This window comes from Eurypyga helias, unplaced genomic scaffold (genome assembly GCF_000690775.1).
Source record: "Eurypyga helias isolate BGI_N326 unplaced genomic scaffold, ASM69077v1 scaffold29816, whole genome shotgun sequence".
Classification (NCBI taxonomy): Eukaryota; Metazoa; Chordata; class Aves; order Eurypygiformes; family Eurypygidae; genus Eurypyga; species Eurypyga helias.
Genome location: NW_010258996.1, coordinates 2,143 through 26,665, shown reverse-complemented (window position 1 = coordinate 26,665; position 24,523 = coordinate 2,143). Strand labels below are relative to the sequence as shown.

At 42.9% G+C, this 24,523-nt stretch overlaps 1 protein-coding gene across 1 annotated transcript; it reads left to right on the top strand.

The window, feature by feature from the left end:
* Positions 1 to 332: 332 nt before the first annotated feature.
* SLAIN2 (SLAIN motif family, member 2) lies at positions 333 to 23,534 on the top strand (the record flags this gene model as incomplete). The annotated part of the gene is made up of 7 exons (XM_010154559.1): positions 333 to 481; positions 6,197 to 6,361; positions 7,571 to 7,732; positions 8,948 to 9,307; positions 11,346 to 11,483; positions 21,571 to 21,889; positions 23,129 to 23,534. Coding segments are annotated over 7 exons (1,360 nt in total), but the record flags the coding sequence as incomplete, so codon positions are not given.
* Positions 23,535 to 24,523: the final 989 nt, after the last annotated feature.

Below are 24,523 nucleotides of genomic sequence, written 5' to 3'. Positions count from 1 at the left end.
TTTCAGATTTATGTGATTAGGTATAGGGACAATTTCACTAATGTGTCTGGAAAGTGAAGGCAGTTTTGTTTCTGCCCTATCTGTCGGCATACCCCACTATAGCAACATAGGCATCGCTTTTTCTGCCAGAAGTCCTTGGGTAGACATGTGTTATCAGTATTATATCCAAAATGGTTAATTTAAAGGTAAAACTTGTGCTTTCTGTATATTAGGGACTGTAGTGTAGATATAGTATAAAAATAGAATTAGCATACCGTGTGATGTTTTGTTACGCCCCTGATCTTATGCTCATTTTGTCTGTCTTTACAGATTTCTTTTTTTCTCCTTTCCAGGTTATATACCTCCCCAAAGAAGAAACCAAGTCCAGTAAAAAAATGTGTCAGCCCGTTAGTTTGGTGCAGGCAGGTATTGGATTACCCCAGTCCTGACATTGAAAGTGCTAAAAAGTCGCTGATCCACAGGCTGGAACAGACAATGTCAGGTGAGTTCCTGCACGCTAACCCCACCAGGTTGTGCATCTTTCTTAACAGTCAGAATTAGCTAATAGATAGTTGTGAGAGAAGAGGGTGAGATCCAGCAGGTAGCTCTGTCTTGGTGTTTTCATTATGGTTTGCAAACTGTAATTCATTCTACTGAATTTCTGCACTGTGTGAATAAAATGAAAGGAAGCATTAGATAGACCACAAGTCATGATTTTGGAGTTTTATACTACTTGCATGGTTACAGTTTGGTCGGAAGTTTTCAGGAAGAAACAATGTCCTTAACTTGGAGGTTTTCTTGTCTTAGTTTAATACAGGTTTCTGTTATTTTAAAATAGCACAATTGTTCGGTGCTTGTCAGTATGTTAACGTGGAACTTAGTTTTCTGCTAGATGAACTATTTTACTTCATCTGTGGAAATGAAGGCTGAAGTTCTTGAATATTTTGGGGAGCTAATACTGATGTCTTTTCGTCCCATGCCCTGTAACTTAAGATCTTGTCGCAGTCAGATTAAAAAAAAAAAACCAGAGTTCATGATTCTTCCTTGATACAAATTAATTGGTTGTATTCACAACTGGAGAAGGACTCAGCTTTGGCCCTGTGAGGATGGAAGCCTACATTCTCCACCCTTTTGTTCCCAGCCTTTTTGATGTCAAACCAGCAGCAAAATGCTGAAGGTCTGATTAGAATTGTGTGTCCATCTGGTTTCTTGCTTTATTTTAATTTCTTTGTTAGAGCTTTTTTTATATACTGAGACATAACTCTCTTGCTATTAGTATCTATTCTCTCCCTGTATTTCCATCTTTTTGCAGTCTTGTGCTATGTGTGATCTATCTTTTTTAACTGCTGTTTTCAGGAATTAGCAGAATGGCTGAACTTGAGCTAAGGACAGGTGACCACACAATTCCAGGAGTGTTCCCAACTATCAGCTCCTTTACATGGTTACACATAAACTTTGTGCTGAGTTTGACTATAAATTTTTTCCCCTTCTTGGATTCTTTCCTGGAGCAATTCAGTCTTTATTCTGGTTTGTATTAAAATAATTTCTAATAGAATTTGAAAACCTTGCTGGTAGATCACATGAAAAGTCCATTTCTTATAAAAATCATGGGCATAATGGTTAAAGTGCCTTCAGTATGAGTCACCTTTGAGCTTCCCTACTTCTTGTGCTTTGTGTATGTTGCCTTGACAAACCTCTGCTAACAGTTTTCCTGAACAGTTACTGTGATACATAGCTTGCTACGGGCAAAGACTGAAATCCTAAACAATGAAAAGTATCTGGATCCCAGGGATTTATGAATGATGATACAAGTTTGGGAGTTTGAATACTGCTGAGTATTTTGGATTGGATAGCAGTTAAGCATGAACGATTCTGTTCATGGTTTAACTTTTTTTCAGAACTGAGTAGAAATCTTCCAGAAGTACCACAAATTCTGTTACCCTTAGGGTATCCTTCAAAATTCAGTCATAGTTGAGGCAGGGTGGCAGGAAGCTTTTCTGTGAAATGGACAAAGTTTGATCAATCCCTGGATGTCTTCAGGGATCCCATCCCTGGATGTCTTCAAGGCCAGGCTGGATGAGGCTTTGAGCAACCTGGTCTAGTGGAAGGTGTCCCTGCCCATGGCAGGGGGGTTGGAACTGGATGGTCTTTAAGGTCCCTTCCAACCCAAACCATTCTGTGATTCTATGATTCGGATGATGTGTGTAGGCAACTTTACCTCCTTTTTTTTTTTTTCCCATAGACCTGAGAGTCTGTCTCTGGCAGTGATACTTGCAAGAATACTGCAACTCCTCTGTAGGAACAACAGGAAAATATTATTGGTAGACGAGATGGGAACTAGACACTGCTGGTTAGAGCAGATTGCATGGAAAAATGGGTTTGTAGCAAAGAAGAAAATCATCTTTCAGAGCACCCAGCCTTACAGATGTAGGGTAGCAGGAAGCTCCACTGGAGAAGGCAAAAGTGCTGCTCGTAACCTTGTGTGTTTCCTGCCCCACAGCTTCTAGGATATCTTGTGACTTGTATGTTCCCTTGTATCCATGGACCCATTGCTTAACCAGTTACTAGTTACTTGTTCGGAGTTGATCAGTTCCAGTCTCTACAGATAAGGCTTTTCATACTACTGTTACTTTCTCTACTGAATCCTTGTTGATGTTTTGTGCCTTGGCTATTTTGTCTTTGTCAGTTCCTGTTATGTCTTCCTAATCTAGCACCTTTTTGCTGTTTCTCATTCTCAAATGCACTCTTGTATTCCACATTTTCCTCTTCTGTAATGTTTCCCATTGTGTGGTAAGGGCAGAGGAGCTTTCAGCTCCGTGCTGCTGTGGGCAGTTCCTGAGAACACGGGAGGCACAGCACCTTCTCGCTGGTTAGTTCAGCTTTACAGTCGCACGAGTCCTGCTCGGTGCTGGGAGCATGTTCAGACTAGAGAGAACCTTGGGTATATTCTGGTGCAGATATCTCTTAGCCATGCTTCAGGTCCCTGGTGAGAACTGCAAGAGTCTTGTTTTGTGTTGGCTGGAAACCATGGCTTCTACCACACGGTGGTCTGAAAATCAAGAAAGCAGCTGCAGGAGCAGAGAAATACTAGGCGGGAGAATTTCTGGAAGAGATGCTTTCTAAAGACACGCTTGCACAGAATTAGAGAAGGGTAACTTTGGTCATATTGCAGTTTTTACTGAGACAGCATTTTTATTTAAACAGTTGAAATCAAATGCGTGGTTGGCCTAGCTGGGAGGAGAGCTGTGTGGCTGCATGTATAAAAACTGTGATCTTTTCCATGGTGAGTGAGTCTGACTTTTCAGTTACGCGTTGAGCTTGTTTGAAACCAGCAGTTATTTAGCTAAGCTTTGGTCTCAGTGAGAGCTCTCGCTAATGATTGGTTTGAATTACTGCTGGGACTGGTGGAATAAATTCGTCACTTAATCATAACAAAAATAATTATCATGTCTAGCAATTGGAAAAACCAGACCTGATTCATACAGTAGATCTTCTGGACCACCTCAGCATGAGTCTTTTGCACTCACATTTTTCTATTCCTCTTTTCTAGAGCAAAAGAGAGATTCAAGACCAATTTAACCAAACATTACTAAAATTAGATGTTGTATACTGTTTCTGAATGGTATAAAAGAATTTACATTAAAATAAAAATGTTGACCATTAACCTTCCCCTTTGGTGTTTGGAAAGCTAATGTGCAATCTTCTGTAAGCTATTTTTTCATCTAGTATAGCATCATTTCAACATTAAAATGAGTTACCTGTCTTACTAATGTTGTCTGATACTCCTAGTATCTCTAGTTGTTGAAAAATAGTAATGTTTTCCTAAGTTACAGAAATCCCTGTTGGAAAAACTTTAGGAATTCTAGACTAGACAATTGTTTGAATCCAGTTTTTTTTTCTGGAGAAAACAGCACTGAGGAAGGTGGGAGTTCACATTAGCTAGGATGAAACCTGCTGTACCATATAAAGTTTATCATGTACCACAGCATACTTTTTATATGTATCAAAAGTATGCTTTTTTGTTCTAAAGAAATCTCTGTGTGATCAAATATTTTGTATCATCATGGAGATGTACAAAGAGCCTGCTTTGAAGGTTGTACAGTGCTACGATTGTTTCCTAATTTGTGGTTAATATTTTAAAATGTTTGTCTGTGTAATAAGTACGAAATAAAGTGTGGTGCAGACTTACATTTTAGGGTGAGTTTTTTTGCTGTCATTTTTGGCAAGAGATTAAAAGTAAATTTTTTTTTTTGGCACGAGAACAAGACTTTAGTTGGAATAGATGCTGTGGGGTTCCTGTGTGAATGCCAGAAGAACTTGCTGTCAAAGGAGTTCTCATCAGAGTCAACCAGAATATAGCTGGCTTGCAGTTCTGCGTTTTGTTAACCAAGCTTTGTAACAAAAGATATTTCCCTTCTGACACTCAGATAAACGGGAGGTACCTCAAGAATACTTGCTAGAATTCACTGATTGCGGAAATCAGTGTGTATCACTTAAGACTTGCAGCGAAAGCTGGAATATAAACTTTCCATCCTTTATCTGTAACTGTCTTGTCACTCTAATTAAAATACTTGAAAGGCAACTTCAGTTTCTGCTGCTCCTGCCCCTGTGCTGCGTTCTGCCATCCATTTGGCTGGATGATACTTGTTTTCAGTAGTGCCAAAAAAAAAAAATTCACTGGTGCAATCAGCTAAGGTACTCTGGGTGTTTTTAACCCACATCCACTCTCGTGGGCTGGATAATAGCACAGCCCCACCATTGCCTGTATGGAACAACTGAGGAGGTAGTGACCAGGAACAAAGTAGGGTGAGAAGGAGGATGCTGCTGAAAGCAGCGTTTCATGCAACTGAGTCTCTTGGCTTCTTGTGATGGCAAAACAAACAATTCTGACACTGACTAAAAGCATTTTTAGTAAACGAATTAATGCCGATTTGTCTGGCACAGTAGAACAGAGTTCAATTCCCCCTTTTTTGCCCACTATTATCAGTAGTCTAATTATTACTTCAGTAATTGGAGCCCTTTTTCAGTAACAGAAATGTCACACAATATTCTTTGAAGAGCTTAATTTCTGCCCTTCCTTTTTTTATAACCACCTGAGTGTGTTGCCATACATTTGCTATGCCCATTCTTGTCAGTTTATAATGTGTATGCATAGTTTCAGTACTGTCACACCTTAGAGTTCAGTTTCTAGCAGCTAGGTAGGCTGCAACTTAATCTAATCTAGATTTACATGCCGTAAAGTTTAGATCTCTAGCTTTCAGTTTAATCTTTTGCAATTTAATTTGTTCTTTGTTAATATATAACTCTGGCATAAAATGCTGTCAGCAATGAAGGAACAGATTTTACTGGAAGTGACCAAATTTCCTTTTCTCACTTTGTCCCATTGAAGTTCCATTTTCTGATATATTAAATTTTAAATTTCTGAACAAAATAGTCATAAAAGTAACTAGAGAAATCATACATCTGGCAACTAGAGGAATTGCAGTATCATACTGAAAATGTTTGTTGGAGGTTAAAATTCATCTAAAAATATTTGAGCATTGAAATATTTGCAATGAATAGCAGAGGAAAGTATCTGGGTTTAGATCTTATGTGGGGTTGAAGCCCATGGACACAAAAATCCCAAAACAGTAGGACAGGAGCCATAGAGAAGGAAATAATCCTGCAGACGGTTTGCTGTATTAGGGTTCATGGCACCCAGAAATATAACCAGAAGCATTTGCCATGCTTAATGGTTTTTCCTTTTAACATAAGCTTTGGGGAATTTTGTAGGTAGTATTGCTTAGTTCTGTGGTGCCAGTCTGGGGTTACTGTTGAAATACGGTGTGATCTGGACAGGCCTGTGGATTCTGGAGAAGTAGACTTCGTGGTGTGCTCTGGTTTGTATGTAGCTGTGCGTGGGATGTATGTGAGTGTAGCTGTGCTACTGCTGTCTTTCGAGTTGCCTCCCTCCTCCTCTCCAGGGCCTACATTGAACATCTTGAAGAGATCAGCTGTAGTGATCTTAGATTTTTGCAAGGAAGATGTTTGTTGCTGTCTTGCCTTGCCCTCTTCTCCCACTCTTTTCACAGTTGTATCTAGGCGATGAAGAAATGTTGAAAAACTTCCGGTGACTGCCATGTTCTACTTTAAATTGTGTAGTAATTAAATCACATTGTATTCATTCTTCACTGGCCCCTTCAGTATAATTTGTCACTTTGCCTCTCTTTCCGTACAGCTCTCAAGAGACAGAGTTTGTACAGCAGTCCTTTCACTGCGGTCAGCTATGCAAGCTCCTACAGCCCAAATACTAGCAGCCCCTACAGCAGTGGTTTCAACTCTCCCTCCTCAACACCAGTGAAGTCTGCTTTAGTGAAACAGCTTATACCTCCTGGTACCTCAGGTAAGTGCGTGAGGGTCTGGTCTCTTCCTTTCAAAAACTTGTGTTCAGAGTACATTTACATTGAACTAGAGTAAGACACCAAAAACCCATCAGTCTTTTGCAGGATCTTGGCATCCTGCAGGAGTCAAGCTTTTTAGGAAAGGCTTCCTTACATGCTGCCTGGCGTGAGATACATGTTACATGTTTTCTAGGCTGGCTGTGCCCCAGAGAACACTGACTGGTTCATACTAGCAGGTGGACCAGAACACACAGTGTCAGTTCTGTGGAGTTCCCACGTGCATAAGTGGCTTCTAGAATTGACCCTGTAATGGACTGGGGTGTAAGCTGCCTAGTAAGTGTTCAGAGGTTAGGTGCTGGTAGTTGTAAAGTCTTTGCAACTACCCTATTGCTTATTAACTGAAACGTTTGGTGTGCAACGTATCCATCAGTACTGCTGAGAGATAAACAACATAATCTAAGGAAGAAGCATGTATTTTAATTAAAGGCGTTTCTTGAGGCTTTCCAATCATCAGTGTAAACACTGATTTCCAGCAATGTTTGCTGCCTTCCTTCTTCACCATTGGCACTTTCTTTGCATCAGAAAAATCGATGCCTGGAACATATGTCTAATGTCAGAACGTTGGCTTCTTATATATACTGTGACTCAAGTTAGCTCACAGGGAAGATGAAAAAACATTGCACTGACAACCCCACTATCCGTAGCTTGCTGGGATGTTATACTAGGTAGTATTTTCAGATAAACTGTATTTTAAGCATTCCAAACTGAATCAATATTCATTGGATCAGCAAGTCCTTAATGCCAAGAAAGACATGGTCAAACTTAGTTTGTAGGTAGTGCGCAGAGACGAGAATGAAAGCACAAGTGGAACCGGTCCGCAGTTGCCCTTACAGAAGGAGCTGTGCAGACTTCACAGCAGTTGAAACTTGGCACTGGTAGACCAGGTTATATGTCACTAATTTGCTTTGCCATGACTGTAATGATTTTATAAAAAAGTAGCTCAATTTTAGAAGGTAAAGACTAAGCTCTGCTTCTGTAAACTGTATTTTCAGCTGAGGTTCGCAATCAAATGTTTCAAATGGTCTGTCAGACGCAGTGTCTCAGTCATCAGCTGTTTTCAGACTGATGGTCCTTTTGCTAGGAAAGGAAATCCAGCTTGCCTTTTTTGTTTTATTTTTAACATTTTCTATTACTTTATTTTCTTTCTATAGGTCATCTTAAAAGTTCAGCAGATAGAAATCCTCCACTCAGTCCACAGTCTTCTCTGGACAGTGAATTAAGTGCATCAGAGATGGATGAAGACTCTATTGGGTCTAATTACAAGCTAAATGATGTTACAGATGTGCAGATTTTAGCACGCATGCAGGAAGAAAGTAAGTAATTTCCATCCTGATAATGAAGTGGAGCAGCTGATCTTTTTTTTTTTTATTGAATCACTGCACTTGCTCCGCTGAGCACTTGCTCAGCGGGAATGGAAAAGGGGTGTAGATGCTACTATGGATGTGCAAACATATTTCTCCCAAGAAGGCTGGCTAGGGACTTTCTGCCTCCAGGATGAGGAAAGGAAGTTGCTGTGCAGAAGTATTCTTCAGGAACAGAGGACAAAAGAAATGCTGAGGAGAGTATGTTTTTTTTAGCATATATGCTAAAAGGATGGTTTAGACTTGACTACTGCCTGCCACCAGTCTTCTCAGGAGATCGGTGCCTTCCCAACAAAATCCAGTCTTGTTGGCCTCGGTGCTTTAACCATGATTTTAAATTGCCAAAATGTAAGGTCAGTATGGCAAAGAACAGTGGAGAAAAACACTGATGTGGACGTCTCTTTTACTGTGGGTTTGGTTGAGGCTTTGTCATTTTGTCCCGCTGGGACTGCAGAGTGGTAGTAATCTCAGTTGTCTAAGTGGTCTTCAGACTTTTCTATTGTCTACCCACCAGTGAAAAAAATCCCAAACCCCCTATATATCTATTTTCTTAAATAAATTACATACCTGTACTACTCTACTAGTATATTATCTACACAAAAAATACACAAATGTACACAAAAATAGAAACTTAAAAAGGATGAGATAAAGATGAAATAAATACTCATTTAGAAATACTATTTTATTAGTAGTACAGAACGAACTTCCTGCACCCCAGTGGGTTGTTTTGCGTATCCCCTGGGATGTGTGCACCCCGCTTTGGAGACCACTAGTCTAAACAACTCCAGTTTCTCTCATCATGCAGCTTTTTTGTTACATTTACTGATACATTGGAGGAAACACTTCATTGTAGCCACTGTAACTGTTATAGGATGTCACAGGATACCAAAATTGACATGTAGCCTGTGTGGGAGTATCCAGCCTGGGAGAGGAGAGGAACAAGTGCACAACACACCTATGCTGATGGTTGCTGTAGGAGGAAAAGGAATGAGCTCACCTACTTATTTTAAGACATTATTGGTACTAATATGGAATTAATTTAATATCTCAAATAAAAGGCGTGCCAAACGTGAGTTTGAGCACTGGGGTAGATATCTGTATGCACTGTCTCTGGTTTGAACCATTTGTGGGCTGGAAGCAAGTAAACAATATTCTCCTCGTTGCCAGGCCTCCGGCAAGAGTATGCAGCGACCGCGTCTCGGCGCAGTTCTGGTTCTTCCTGCAATTCTACAAGGCGAGGCACATTCAGCGATCAGGAGCTGGATGCGCAGAGTTTAGAAGATGAGGAAGATGGCACGCATCACACAGTGCACCCTGCTGTTAACAGGTTCTCGCCATCACCTCGCAGTTCTCCCTGGCCTTCACCAAAACAATCTCCAAGGAATTCACCTCGCTCCCGATCTCCTGCTCGAAGCATAGAATACAGTCGAGTGTCGCCCCAGCCTATGATCAGCCGTTTACAGCAACCTCGTCTTTCACTTCAGGGCCATCCTACGGATTTGCAGACTAGTAGTGTCAAAAGTGAAGGTAAAAAGCTTGGTCTCAAATTCATTAAGCGAGTACTTGTCATTCCTGCAAAGGATTTTGGTCAGTGTGCAGTGCTAAAACTGTATGGCTCTGTATCGTCATGGTCTCCTCTCAGAGCTGTTGACGTACAAGCAGAGCAAGCAAAGCTTAAGTTCTGCTGGGGAATCCTTACAATCAGCTGAGTCGATAGGCCTGTATTTATTTGAGGTGTCATCCAGTCGCTCTGGGTTGTAATTGAGTTTCACGGTGACCGGGTTCTGGTTTTGGCAGGCAAATGCAGTAAAATGAAGCAGAGCCCAAGGGAAACCATCGTTCACCAGCAGGGTTAGGCCTTGCAGATGACAGAATAAAATGCAGAGAAAGTCACTGTGGTCAGAGAAGAGTAACGTAACAATTTATGCATACCTGTGAGATAGTTGAATGTTTTCTTCTGGCACTGCAGGACTCTCAGCTCTTTGATCATGAATACAGCCTTAAAAATAATAGGGCTTAAGTCATGCCTTTGTTGGATACTTTAGGTATCACAAAACTGTGCAAACAGCTGTGTAGTGAAAAATACAGCTTGCAGTAAACTCAGTGCGGTTAAGCTGTGTTGGCATAGAACAAAACATCGTATTCTGATCTGATTTTCCTTCCTCAATGTACTTTTTCCTGGTAGCAGTCGGGCAGAAACTCCTTTAATTGGGTTGAAATTTCAGAAGGGTATTCCCATTTTAACAAATGCAGTTATTGGGCAAATAAAATCTTCACTTCAGAAATAATGTATAGTTAGGTATTAAGAATTCACCTTATTTTTTCATCTTTCAGGTAAGCTGGATGCAAAGTGTCTGCAATAGGAATGCATTTTTTTAAACTGTTTCTTTTCTGTGTGTTTTTCCCCCTCGTGTAGACTTAGAGAATTTCAGTGACCACGACATTTTAGAATTTTAATCAGGAAAACCAGCGTGCTAGGATAGCACTTTTGAGGAAGGTGATCCTGCAAATTTAATTAGCTCTTCAAGAATACCTTTGTAAGGGTTAGGTTAAGTCTCATCTAGTAAACTGTGGTTTGGGGAAACTTTAGGTGTGTAGGAAATGTACAACGCGAAAGCTGATCAGTTGCACTGTGACTTCGTGGGGAATTCCTAATGCATGCTAGAAATATCCCATGAGAGGCGAGGTACTAAAAGCTGGTATCCCACATACCAGAGAGATCAAAATAGAGTGTGTGATCATGCGTTTCTGAAACACTTCCAAGGAATTCGTACTTCTTTCCTGCAGCCCTCTACAGAGTCAGGTTGGCCACTTTGTCTGTCTGGAGTATGTCATCCGTCCAGCTCCGCACGGGTTGGAGATACACAGAATGTCATTAGACCTGAGAGAGATTTAATGGCATCCTTTTGTGTTCTGTGAGCGATGGTACAAATTTTAAAGACCCTTAAAAAAACAGTATGAGCTGAATAAGTAGTCGGACCATACATGAAAGATGAAGCATAACTGGACATTTCAATAATTTTTGAATGCTGTGTGTGAAGAGTTTCTCTCCAAGTCGGTGGCTGTTGTTTGTTGTATGATGTGCTGGTATGGCACTGGGTAGTCCTAAAAATTGGTTCAAAAATTACCATGTGTTTTTAATCTTCAGGCAAGCATTCTATAGTATAACTTTGTAGGCAAATACTTCCAAAAGGGTGCAAAACTGCAAATTAGCTTTGCCTATTCCATTCCTGTCATGGTAGACCAAACCCCAGAGGATGATAATCCAGGTATGGTTCAATTTCAGAACACGCTGGGCTTTGTTTTTTTTTTACCACAGGTGAAAAACAGACATTCTTGCTTTTTTATGTAAATATTTTGTATATGATAGGTCTGAGATCAGTACAGAACTCTAACTGAAGATAATGGAAGAAACGTAATGTAACAAAATAGGCTATTAAATTGCAGGGTAGTTTTATATGGCTGACATTTTTGTCCCTTGGATTTGGGTTTCAACTCTGGCTTCATAACCTGGACTGTGCCCCGCATCAGATGACACGTGGTATCTTTGCATTGTTCCATACAGAAAAACTAAGGCGTAGTCTTCCAAACCTGTCCAGGACATCGAGCATCCAAGCAGAGTCTGTGAAAAACAGCAGAAGTGACTCAAACTTCCAAGTGCCAAATGGAGGAATACCTCGCATTCAACCTCAAGCCTCAGCCAGTAAGTACCTTCCGTGACACTTCGGTCTGTGTTTCAGAATTAAGGGAAGGTACTCGGCTCCCTTCCAGTTTCACGGCAGAGAGGAACATTGCATGTCACACTGGAGAGGCTAATCTTGATTTTTTTTTTTAATCACACCTGTGTGAAAATCTGCTTTTTCTATACACAAAATGTGGTACTGAGTATATCCAAAGAATTCCTGATCTCTCATTAAGGTAATCATCCAGTTTCCTAACAGCATCTGTACAAGTACTGTAGTACAACTACAGTAGTGTCACATGCTTCAGGAAGGTTTTATTTTCTGTGATTTACAGAAGGTATGGTGCTTTGTACTGTTGGATTTTATTCTCAGACTCCAAAACCTTACTAGGCTACGAAAATACTCACCTAGATCTTGTTAACTGCTTTCTTAAAAACAGTGAAATCTGATCTGAAATGATTCATGCAAGGTTAGCCATTGTTTTCAGTTTATTTTCTTTTATTTTGTCACCTGGAAATGATATATTCAGTTGCAGATGTTACTGACTTTTTTTAAGTGTCAGTATTTCTCAGAGAAGGTCTGGATGAACCTGTGTCCCATGAAATAAATCAGTGGCTGCTGAATTGTCCAAAAGTGAGCTGCTGGCATGAAAACGCTGCTAACCTCACAAGTCTCTTAAAAATGGTGACCTTAGAGGAGCCAGAGCAAATGAAGCTTAACTACTCACTGTCAGTACCTCAGTATTGACAGTTCCTGTTCTTTAAATGTTTCCTGACCATTTTACTTTAAAACAAGTTTCAGAATTAATAACCTTGTGTGACATTTTCAAGAGAAGGACACAATATGCATATTTTTATGTGTAGAGCTTTGAACTATAAAAGTTCTCTCATAAAAGTTCATCGGTAATCTAAATATTTGATGGGAAATGTAATATTTGTGAATGAAACTGGGTTTTTTTAACCACTGCACAGTAAAGGCATACTGGCACACCTGGTTGGCCTTAGCTTGTCCTGTCAAGTGTTAATGCAACTGAATGCACTTAAATTCTGACCATGCCAATGACTATAAGATTCCTGTCTTCCTAGGGACACGGACGAGATGAAAGGGGGGTGTGGACAGTCAGTCCCAGGTGTGTGATACCGTAGCCAAAGAAGTTAATGTGCCCCTGTGATTGTTCCTATCAGTTACCCCTGTGTCCTTTTACCTTCCCCTCTTCTCCCACTCTTCACAAACGCTCAGAAGGTGGGATTCACAACTGAAAAGGGCATGTGAATAGTTCAGATGCAGGCTTATCCCACTACAAAACCCTCAGAGCAGTGGGACGGCAGCTCTCCCAACTGGGTGGGTTTTGTGGTGGGAAGAATAATCAACGTGACCCGAAAGAAAATGAAGGAAAAAGATATTTTTAGGAAAAATCTGTACAGATTTTATTTGGTGTAACAGGGAAGGGAAGAGCACAGAGGGCAGCTTAGTTGGCTAGAGGGCTATTTCCAGTATTAAAAGTGCATTGACAGTGAAACTTTATGGAAAGATCAGGCAGCAGAAGTCTCAATATTTGGTATTTAGTGAGTTACTTCATTGCAGGAGCCAAAGCAGTGTGACTTGCGTTTATATAATTTTTTCCTCTAGTGGATGGATTGAGAATCACAGAAGTTACTAGGTAAATTTGCCTGCCTTTCATGGGAATCTTTCCCCCAATGTGAACTTTTTTACCAACTTACAGTTAAATGTAGGTGAAATATCATTAGTAAAGCCCAGATTTCTAGCTTTTACAGTTTCCCTGCTCTTACAGATGTTTGTCAGAGTCTTGCTATTGACAATCCTAAAACGGTTTGTGTATGAAGTCAATGAGTAAGTATCTTTGTTTCGTCTGGATTAAAAAAATTTCTGCAAAACTGTACATTGTATAAAAATTTCCAGAATTGTGTCCTTTTTATTGCATATTTTTTGTTCTATCGGTTTCACATTTTGTCACCTTGCACAAAGCACTGTTAAGCTGTGGCAAATTTTTGTTTTCCCTTGGCGATGACTTCTGGGTCTTGGGATTCAGAGCTTCCTCATACACCTGCTCGTTTTGCATGAGCTTACTTTTGCAAGGATGCTGGCTTGCCACCCGAGGTCACTACTTCTCTCCTTGTCAAAGATCTGCTGTTCATAATTTACTCGCACATTTGCTGTGGCTGCGATGTTGAACTTGCTATGGTCGCTGGCATTCAGAAATGAGTTAGGAATCCAGTAAGTTTCTGAAAAGACAATCCCTGTTACTGTTACATAGACAAATTGTACACACTTGCTTAAAGAGTATAGAGGGAAGATACTTGTGTTTAGAGGTACAACTGTGGGACGTGAAAGCATTTGGCATTTTGAGTTTTAGCTGTAAGGTGGTAAAAAATCAAAATCCTTCTTGAAAGGAGATTGGGAAGGAGTGAATTAAATAGCAGTTTTAACTCTTAGAATCTTGATTTACACCTGGTTCTCACACAGTTAGGCATAAAGTGCTTTTTAATATGAAAGCTATTAAATACTTCATCTTAAAACACAGGAATGTAACAGTAATACTTGTGTCCTCCAAGGAATTGGTAGCTGTTAGACTTCCAAGTGTTAGAATGACGGGAAGTCTCTGCATTTGTGTCCTACACCACATAGTGCAAAGCTGTAGAACTTCTAGGGTGGCTTCCATGTAGGAGCTACATGCTTTCTCATGGATTGTGTGTGACACTTTTGCACTTCCCTGGCACTGTGAGCACAGGAAGGTTACGTCGTTAAGGAGAGTTACACAAGGCTTTCCCAAAGAGCCAAGCTGTAGCTCGTTCAACCTATCAGCAGAGTGAGTAGTCTGTTTGCCACCATCCAGCCGCTTGGCACGTTCAGAGTAAGAGGTGGTGGTGGATGTGTTGAGGAAACAGGTTTCCAGTTTGGTTGATGAGAAGTAAACGTACCTGGGTGCACTCGGCACGCGCCGTTTGCGACGGTGGTGTAACAGCACATGGAGCACCTGACGAGCAGCAGGTAGTGTGGATAAGCACGCGCCCCGCGCGTATCTCGGGCTGCACGTTCCCTCTGCATTGCTCACGTTGCACTGCCTCAAGTTCCAACCAGTGATTCAGTGCCCAGAACTGTTCAGCTGTTGAGTCTCTATTTCCTGGAGTCTCCACTGAGAAGGAAGGAATTTGTGAGATACATGTATTTTAAATCCCTTCCATGTCATCCCACATCTCTGACTTCCAAGTATTGTAAATAACGGCGGAGGAAGAAGCTCAGTGCCATGCTCAGAAGCATATGTAAATGTAACTGAATGAATGAAGGCAAACTAAACTCGAGATCATAAATATGAAAGAAGAAGCTGTTCTTGATTTTGTGTGGTGTAACAAAAGCACTGATTCAGTAAAAAATGGTATAATGGAATAGTTGTGGACAGAAACACCCTGTCCAGTGGTCTCCCTCACTGAATTCCTAGGGATTGTGCTCATTTCTAAACATCTTACTGTGCTTAATTGACTGCTTATGGGGATGCCTTAAAGTCTGCAGTGAGACCACGTACCAGAAGTTAAATAAGAATTGCATATTGCCACATGTTTTTTTGCATTAGATTCTAGTTGGTGGAAGGAACTGATTTTTTTTAAATTCTTACTAGTCACAGGCAGCATTTTGTTACGTTTATAAGCACTCTAATTCCTTTCTTTTGTTCGTTGGAAAGGACGGGGTTTAGTTAGTTAGTGAGGCTAAACTGAACAGACCACCTAGGTACGTGTTCAGGACGAAGGTAAAACCTGTGATGAACGACTTTGGTAGCTCCCAGAATACTGTGAATTCTGCACTGACTGAAGGGTAGGAAAGGTGATGGCGATGATTACATGCTATCAAGTTTAGAAAAGCATTAACTAATATTATTAGGATTGTAATTGCTCTTCCCCTGCCTTCTTTACAGTGATATTTGCTGACTGCCAATAGGATGACTGAGCTTCCTTGCTCAGGGTCAGGCTCCTTATGCACCCCTGTCCCCCCGTCTTTCTTCCTTCTCAGTATGAAATAAGCTGGGCTGGTGCAATCAGTTTTACGCTGGTATGAAACTTCAGACACCGGGGTGAGCAGGGATGTTCATTCGTACAACGTAATTTGAAGAAGCCTTTGTAGGCAAAGCTTTGTTTCCTTGAGCACTCTCCTCCTTTCCCCCCGCTGAAGCCGGCTGTGGTGAAAATGCGCTGAGCCCGTGCATTCCTTCTGGCAATAGGTAATTCTCTCCCTGCCGAGACTGCACAGCTCTTGGAACGCTGGCTTCGCTCTTGGTGAGGGGAGGTTGGTTCCGAGCAGCATCAGCCCTTGAACATTGCTCGACACAAAGCAGGACACAGGAGCAATAAACCCCAGTTTTTGTCGTGCTGTCCACATGCTGGCAAGGGATAATTTCTTTCCCTTTCGAGGGGAAAAAAACCCCAGGCATCTCCCAAAATGGCTTCTGTTTGCATAAGTGAAAAATACACCTTTTTATAACTAATGATATTTAGACAAAGGTTTATACTTCTGTATAGCGTGTGGATAAAAAACTCCCTAAAATGAAAAGTTTAGTCTCGCTAGGTCAAATATGACAGTTTAATTTTCATCTAATCTTTTCCCTTTCGAGGGGAAAAAAACCCCAGGCATCTCCCAAAATGGCTTCTGTTTGCATAAGTGAAAAATACACCTTTTTATAACTAATGATATTTAGACAAAGGTTTATACTTCTGTATAGCGTGTGGATAAAAAACTCCCTAAAATGAAAAGTTTAGTCTCGCTAGGTCAAATATGACAGTTTAATTTTCATCTAATCTTGCACTCGTTGCTGTAGCATGTTTGCTAGGCGGCTTGGTTTTCCCTTTGGTGTATTAATTTTTTTTGCCTTTCTGGGCTTTTTGCCCTGCGAGAAGCTTCCCTCTTGCAGAATCTGCACGTTTTGCACTGCAAAGTTTCTGACACGCTCCTCTGTAACTCTCTGCCATTAGAGCAAGCACCATTTCAAAAACGCCATCACTTCCAGAGCCATAACAGCTTTCCGAGTCTTTTACTCACTCTGTTCCATGACGCTTCACAAGTGGATGCAATTCTGAAATTCCCAGTTAATTTAGTTTTTCTTATCTTCTTAGACAAATATAACACTTCTTGTCTTTCAACAGCTCTGCAAAGGCAGAAAAATTTGCCTCGTGCTGCCTTCAAAACCAAACAGTTTCTTCAAACTCCATCTACAAAAGGAGGTAATTAACTTTACGGCCTCGTGTCGAGCTCCAGCAAATCTCTGATAACTGCTCACCTGCATTAAATCTCACACATTCTACATTAATAAAATCGCTGCTGCATGTCGAGGTGAACCAAGTGGTCCTTGCTGTATCCAAGTATGTAACTTTCCGGTCTAAACATTAAAAACGCAGCCCTGCATCATGTAGGAAAGAAGGTATTAAATGGGATTTTGAGATAAAATCCAAGGATTGATGACTTGTGGTGTTAATCAGGGAATCTGGATTAGAAAAGTAGAGTCCTGAATCCTTATTCATTAGGGCTACATCTGGATGGGAATTTCTTTAATTGGAAAACACAGTTTTGTAAAACAAAAGTTGTAAAAATGTTCTTTTTTTTTTTTGACTGTGGAAAAAATATACATTTCAAGTGAAAATACCCTTTGTGCTGGCAACAAAAGCTACCGGGTTTATCCTTGAAACGATGAGCAGAGACCTTTGCGCATACCTGCGCGCACCTGCCTGCGCTTCCTCGTTTCCTCTCCAGCCTGGCAGATTAATCCCAACATACAGTAATTTACATCTGTATTGATTTCTCACCGTCCAGTTTGCTAACGGCTGAGGTTGGCATCTTTTTGAGAAGAAAACGCGATAATCCCGCGTCTCTCATCCAGTTAGACAAGTTTTAACTGATTTGTGATGAATGCTGGCGGTCTCGTACGTCACGCTGCCTCAGTTTCTCTGCTAAGATGAAACAAGCTTATGGCTTTGCTTTTAAGCATCGTTGGTTCTGTTGCGATCTAGAAGGCAGCATTTGAAACATCGCGTTCCGCTTGAGACCAGTCCGTAAGCTCCACCTGCTAGAATCCCTCGAGGACCGGAGGAGCCTCCCGTGCGCACGTGGAGGGTGGCTGACGGGATGCCTGCGTTTCTCTCGGTGGTTTAATGACGCCGACCTCTTCCAGTCACCTTCCTCCCGTGCCGAGGGATTTAGCCAAGCATAAAGACTTTGGAAACAGATTCACGTGGCATAATGGGAGGCCTCCAACAGGCTTCGTAGTGTCTCGTGCTGCACAGAAAACGGTTCTCCCCGTGCTCTGCTTTGACGTAAGACCACATCTCGCTTCCTCTGCAAAGCTTTCTGCGCTGTCTCTCCAGCTGGCTCTGCCTTCGCCTTCATCTGGGTGTCGGGAACACTTCCTAGAATTGATGGGGAGCTGTGGACATGTACAGAAAATCAACTTCTCTGAGTTTGTGTTATCTGTAAAGTTTTATTAGACCGTAGAGAACGAGGAACTGAGCGTGCTGCGCTGCCGCTTACGTGTTCCCGTGCCTAGCTGCCGTCGTTCCTCACTGCAAATGAGGACCCAACAGGTCCTTCGCAGTTATCTGCTGCCTTGTAGTCCTTGATGTGTTGATTTTCCTGCTTCTGATCTGAGATTTTCATGGTTATAGAAGCGTCGTGCGGTCACAGAACAAGACTTTGGTTTCAAAAGAATAAACTATGGGCAGCACTTCGTTTTAGTACCTTAAAATGCTGTTCCTTACATAGTTTGGCACCTTTCACACACAGACACCAGTGCTGCTTTTACCGTTTTGTGTCAAACAGTTCAAAACACATTCAAATAACTCATGACCTCGCTATAACAGATTTAAAGCTTACACAGCAGTCCAGTATCAGTCAGATCACAGAAAGGTTTGGGTCATTTGGTCCAACCCCCCTGCAGTGACCAGGGGCATCTTCCACTAGACCAAGTTGCTCAGAGCCCAGTCCAACCTGACCTTGAATGTTTCTAGGGATGGGGCATCCACAGCCTCTGGGCAACCTGTTCCAGTACCTCACCACCCTCATTGTAAAAATCTTCCTTATATCTAGTCTGAATCTCTTTCCTTTGAGCCCAAAACCATTACCTGCCCCTTGACCTATCACAACAGGCCCTGCTTGCCCCATCTTTCTTATAAGCCCCTTCAGGTACTGGAAGGCTGCAATAAGGTCTCCCCGGAGCCTTCTCTTCTCCAGGCTGAACAAGCCCCACTCTCTCAGCCTGTCCCCATAGCAGAGGGGCTCCAGGTTTTTGTGGCCCTCCTCCGGATCTGCTCCAACTAGTCCGTGTCCTTGTGCTGAGATGACAGAACAGTTGATTGACTCCCATTGGTTCATCTCCTCTGTGCTTCCGTATTGGTCTGAACCATCACAACAGTTACATGATTTAACAGCTGCACCAGCACCGATTCTGGTTTCAAGTTGGTGTGCAGCGGCTGGCCTCGGGGTGCAAACCAGATAAGGTCGTAGCTTCACCGCATCGTACTTTTCCCGGTGCGGAATCGCTTGCTCCCTGCCCAGAATCCAGAGAGGGTGGGAAATCTCGATGCTGTGACTGCGCAGTGCCCTTTGTTTTTATGGTTGCCAGATGTTTTAACTGTAGTTGCTTCTAGTTGTTTAGTTTCTAAGGAGATGGGGTTGTGTAAAGTTGTCAAGCGCTACCCTTACGTGTTTGGGTGTTTTTATTAAACACGGATCAGCTCGATACTGCCCACGGGGATACAGTTATCAAATTGCCTTTGACTAAGGCAGTTCCTCCCTCTGTGTGATCCTGCCTCAAAACCAGGCCAAACTGCATTCTATTATATACCCAAAACTGCTCTAAGACAAAATTCTTATGTGTAGAGCAGCATTAGTAGGCGGTTTGCCAGAGACTGCGTCCCGTGGGCGGCTTTGGCGATCCGAGCACAGACAATTCGGCCCCTCATGTACAAGGATGAAGAGTGCCCTCAGCAGTGTCTGCAGGGCTGTGCTGACAGGAAACGGCTCGTGAACCGACAGCTCCGGTTGGAAGCGGGGTAAAACACGGGCAACGCAGCGCCGGTGAGAAAGGAGAGGGCTGATTTACTGGATATGACAAGCGCTTTTCATCGCTTCTATTCTCTACCTAAAGGCCTTTTCCCTGTCGTGCCTAGAAGAGGTCCAACGCTGCGGGCAGCGTTCATACCCTGGCATTGCTCTGCTGGACGGTTGCCGACATCCTGTGCGTGTGTTCCAAGCAAGTGTTGTAATGAGACATTCAGTGATAAAAGCTCCCTGTGTTTACACTGTGGAATCCCTTGGAAACTCTGTGTATTCGACTGCACCGACATTACAGGCAATGGCACATTTTGAACACATCCAGTATCTTAGTCCTGGGAGCACTTGGCTGCTCATTCTGCTGTTAATGCTTTCCTTAATCCATCCTCTGGCTTGACACCAAGGTTTTTATTTTAGGGGTTTTTATTTATTCTTCCCACTACTTACCAGCTGTCATGTATTGCTGACATCTCTCCCACCTTTTTTGTCAGCTTTTCCCATGAGTGGCTTCATGCTGTGTTTGACATCGCTGCCAGGGGAAGCGCTCTCTTGGATAATCAAGAAAGGAATCAGATCCACTTCACATCTGCAGTGAAGCACATATTAATCTTCTTAGACATCCCCTAAAAGGAATGGCTCCAAAATACAACCTGAAACGAGCACTTCTTCTGCACCCCATTTAGGATGTCACCTTCCTGTCAATCCTAGTCCCTCCTCATGCTCTTAGTGGATCTACCATGTACACAGTAAAAGCTGCGGGAAGGACCATCTTCTTGGTGTACAGCGTCGGTCGAAGAGGATTCGGCTTTGGTCTCTGTGTAAATTTATTTAGTGGAGGAAGGAGAGTTCATGCAAATTCACTAAACGTGATTTTATTTCACTTTCCCGATTGTCGACTGTCACCAACCCACCCAAATCAGTTTTAAAAGCTAGTGAAATGGCCTTTAATTATTAAGAGAATGGATCAGTCTTAAGTATTCTGTTTAGTGATACATGATGCAGAGTTTGAAAATGTTTCACGTGCTCAGGAAGAATTACGTGGGAGGTTTGGCATTAGCAAAGAACTGTTGAATGGTCGTTTTGTCCGTATTTCTGCTGGGAGGATCAGCTGTCAGTCACTGCTAGCTGTCATCTAGAATTCAGAAGTAACCCCTGAGTATACAGTATGTAAGGATTCTTGCTGTTGCATCGACGGCGTTGAGTACAAGAGAGATACAAAAATAGATGGAGTGGCGTACGTTTGCACGTCAGCCTTGTTGCACAGGCAGTGTGCTGGAAGTCTAAGCCTCTAAATGGGTTTATTAGTCTTTCCTAGAAGGAACTTGGTAAAGAGCTGTATTTTACATACTAACTCTGATACAAAGTATTTGAATTCAGCTATTGGTTACACTGATAATTTAGGGTAATGTTTGTGAAAAGAGGAAGGCTGTACATTGCTGGAGTTGCCTGGTTTAAGTTTTATAGCGGGACCTCAATCTTTTTTGTGCTGGGAGTTGCCTGGCTTTATCTTTTGTTCCCCGTCAGCCAATAAATCTGGGACGTGACCATAGCTTTAGGTGAATTCTAATTCAGTGGATTTGGTTAAAAAGAAGTGCATGAAAAGAAAGCTCAGGCTGCTCTGTGCTCAGAATTTCGTCACTGAGAGCTAATACGCGCTTTGAATCCATTTAAGGACCGTGTCACACGAGAATCCCGTGTTCTTTCAGGGATGGCGTTAGGCTCACGGGTTTCTGAAGCAGCTAGATTTCTTCTTAGCAAATACATTCTCCTGCATTTCTTCCGACTTGACTGATGTAATGGTTAGGGCCTTACTAGTATTACTTACAAATCCAGAGAAACAAATATTGGTAGTAAACAAATGGGGCATTAGAGCTCTGATATCAAAACCACGTGGCAAAGAGGACATCTGAATTCCTGTTTCTCATTGCTGCTTGACCGGCTGTATTCCATCACCCATCCCATATTGTTTGAATTTTCACATAAAGTAGTTTCCTGGGTTTAATTGCAGTTATACTGTAACTTAAGCTTGAAAGTTAACTCCCGCATTTTGTTTTCCAGTACCTTCTTCGAGTAAATTCCGCTCGCCGGCAGCACCGTCTCCCCTAGCTCTCCGACAACCAGTGAAAGCATTTAGTAACCACGGACCCGGCTCGGTGGCTTCTCCCGAAGCCGCACAGCTGACGCACAGCAGTTCCTCGCCGGGGCACCTGGCAGCCCAGGGCGGCGGCCTGCCGAGCCCGGCCAGCGGTATCAACAGCACTACCCTTACCAGACCCGCCGGGACAGCGGGGATGAGGAGTGGGCTGCCCAGACCCAGCGCCCCTTCCACGGGGGGCATCCCAGTGCCTCGTAGCAAACTTGCACAGCCTGTTCGCAGGTGAGTACGTCACAGGAACTCTTAGTTGGAAGTTTTCCTAAGGAATTTGGTGCACTGCGTGTTCGTGCTGCGGTTCGTATTTTGAGTGGAAATGGAAAATTCCACCTGAAGTACCTGCCTGTTTTTCCAAAACAGATTTGAAACAGAACCAAAAGAAAAAAGTTCTTGAATTAGAAGGTGGAGTGAGGGAAAGGACTAAGGAAAGATAGTGAGTAAAGTAAACCAAGTGTCTCAGTCTGGCTGAGAAGGCAGTAAGAATGTATCTGCGTATGGGAAAAAGTCATCCAAATCTAGCTGGGAAGTGGAACTTCATTTGTACCTCTGACTGACGCACTCTGAAGTCAGAGCTCCGGCAGTTCCCTTTGCCATCCCTCTGTCAGGCAGGGGTACCACCACGATGACAACAGTTTCCCTCCTCCAGCAGCTAGGCAGTGTAGGAAGGCAGAGGGGTGAGGGCAGAGGAGGAACCCGCAGCACTTCCCAAGCTCACATCAAACTAAACGCGGTTACCCGCAGGGCGAAACTGCGTGTTCAGCTCAGGGGTAGCGCCTGTGCTGGCACCCGGCTGTAGCAGTTGCTTTGGGAAACAACCGCAGGAGAGACGAAAAGGTGCAGCAGGTGTAGAAGCGGAGGAGTGCTGCGCTGCAGTGAGCGCCGGGGGTGACGAGCCACTGTCACGCCACCGACTGTTCCGCACGCCGAGCCGGTCTGTCAGCGACGTGAAGCTCCGCGTAACGAAAAGCGGTTGGTTTTGGCAGGAAGTCCTTGAGGGCAGCGAAGCGTGGTTATCTGATTCACACCTTGTCTTACAGAAAAGTTTCACTTCCTCAACTGTCACAGCTTTTTTTTTAACCTTTGCCTCCATGGGGCAGCGTCTGTACGCAGTGCGGTGGTGAGGTGTCTGCAAAGGCCGGGATTCTGACGTAAGCAAAACCTCACCCTCTAAACCAGGTTTTAAACAGCCTGTTCTTACGTGGCAGATGAAGTTTGTGTCCTCACAGAGCACAACAGCAAAAGTTCTCTCTCTCTTTACGCAGACGTTTTTCTGACAGGATAGTTGCCAAGATACAACGCAGAGCTTGAAACTGAAAATGCTTTGGGGTTTATCTTGGGTAAACTCCATTGCGGAGAAGTAAATGAGCAAAGTGTGTATTCCAGTTCTTTATAAAATGTTTACGCGTTGTAGGTGGAGACCTCAGCGGTTACGTAGGAACTGAAACACGCCTCGTTTCGTTTCAGATCCTTACCCACTCCCAGAACCTACGGCGGCGTGAAAGACGAGAGTTGGAAAGACGGCTGCTACTGAACCGCAGAGCTTAATGCAGCGTTCCAGTGCTCACGGATGCTTCCTCACCAGGCGAAAAGACAGCGTGATTCGACAGACTGTTCAGATGTGACTTTTGGGATTTGTAAAAATTCCAAGCCTCTCTGTCTCTAATTAGCACAAACTGGCAGAGATTATAAAGCAGCACTTTAATGACATCTAACATCAGATGTTTGGTGATCACACAATCGCTTCTGCATTAAATTGCTATCAGTTCCGGGGTTTGTTTTCCTTGCTTGCTAAAAGTGTATCAATTTGAGCATTTATGACAGTGGCCAATGTCTGGGCAAAAAAACCTAACGAATGCCAAAGAAATGCCCATCTTGAAAAACAGCAAGTGTAACAGTCAGCTTCCATTGCCCAAAGCTTCGTTTTCAGCAGAGAGATTGGTGAGCATGTACGACTGCAACCAGAGCAGTCAGAGCCGATGTCCTGACTGCAGACCGCTACGGCGCGAGCGGAAACGGTGCTTTTAACCGCCGTAGGAGAGTCTCTGCGGGGAAGGTGGTACGTACGTCCTCCAGAAGGAATCACGGGTTACTCGGGAGGATTAGGCAGAACAGTACGTAGTAGCCATGGCTGGTAGTAACATTAAGGCTTGAACGTAGCACGCACGCAGCAGCGCAGGCGGCATCTCTCCCGTGTTGATTTACCAGCTTTACGTGCTCTCACCCGTCTGATTGCCGAAAGGGCTTTACGAGCTTCCTTATTTCTTCTTCCTCCAATTCGTCCCCTCCACTGGAGGAGGGGAGGGGGATTTGTGAGAGCGGCTTCGTGGTATTTTGCTAGCCGGGGTTAAACCACGACAGTGTCAGTTGTACAGTCTTTCTAACCTTAAAGTTCCTGGCTCAGGAAAGATGGCCTTTTGCTGTTCTAGCCACGTTTTTATCACATGGCTGACATAATGGCTCGCTCTTTGGGAAAATCTTTTTTTTTTATAGCAGGTTTCCTTGAAAAGGAAAGGGCAGGTCGTGAGGTTCGTGTGTCCTAATGCCGTAGCGCTGCGCTCGCAGCCTGGAGCAACTGTAAATGCCACTGGGTGAGGAGGAGGAAACACAACTATGCACTTGTAACATACAAATTTTAAGGTGATGAGTTGACTCTTGATGCCAAATGATATTCATTTAGGTGATGTTCCGTGGGACGAGGGAGTTTTCTGTATCCTATTTTTTTACTTTCACCCGTTTCTTAAATTGGTTTATTTTAAATTGTAAATATTTTTACAGAAGATAACTGCCCACGTAAGTGTGTTTCAATATGTACTTGGCCTTACGTACGTGTATCTTACGTGACCGGTAGCGGCGTCTGAA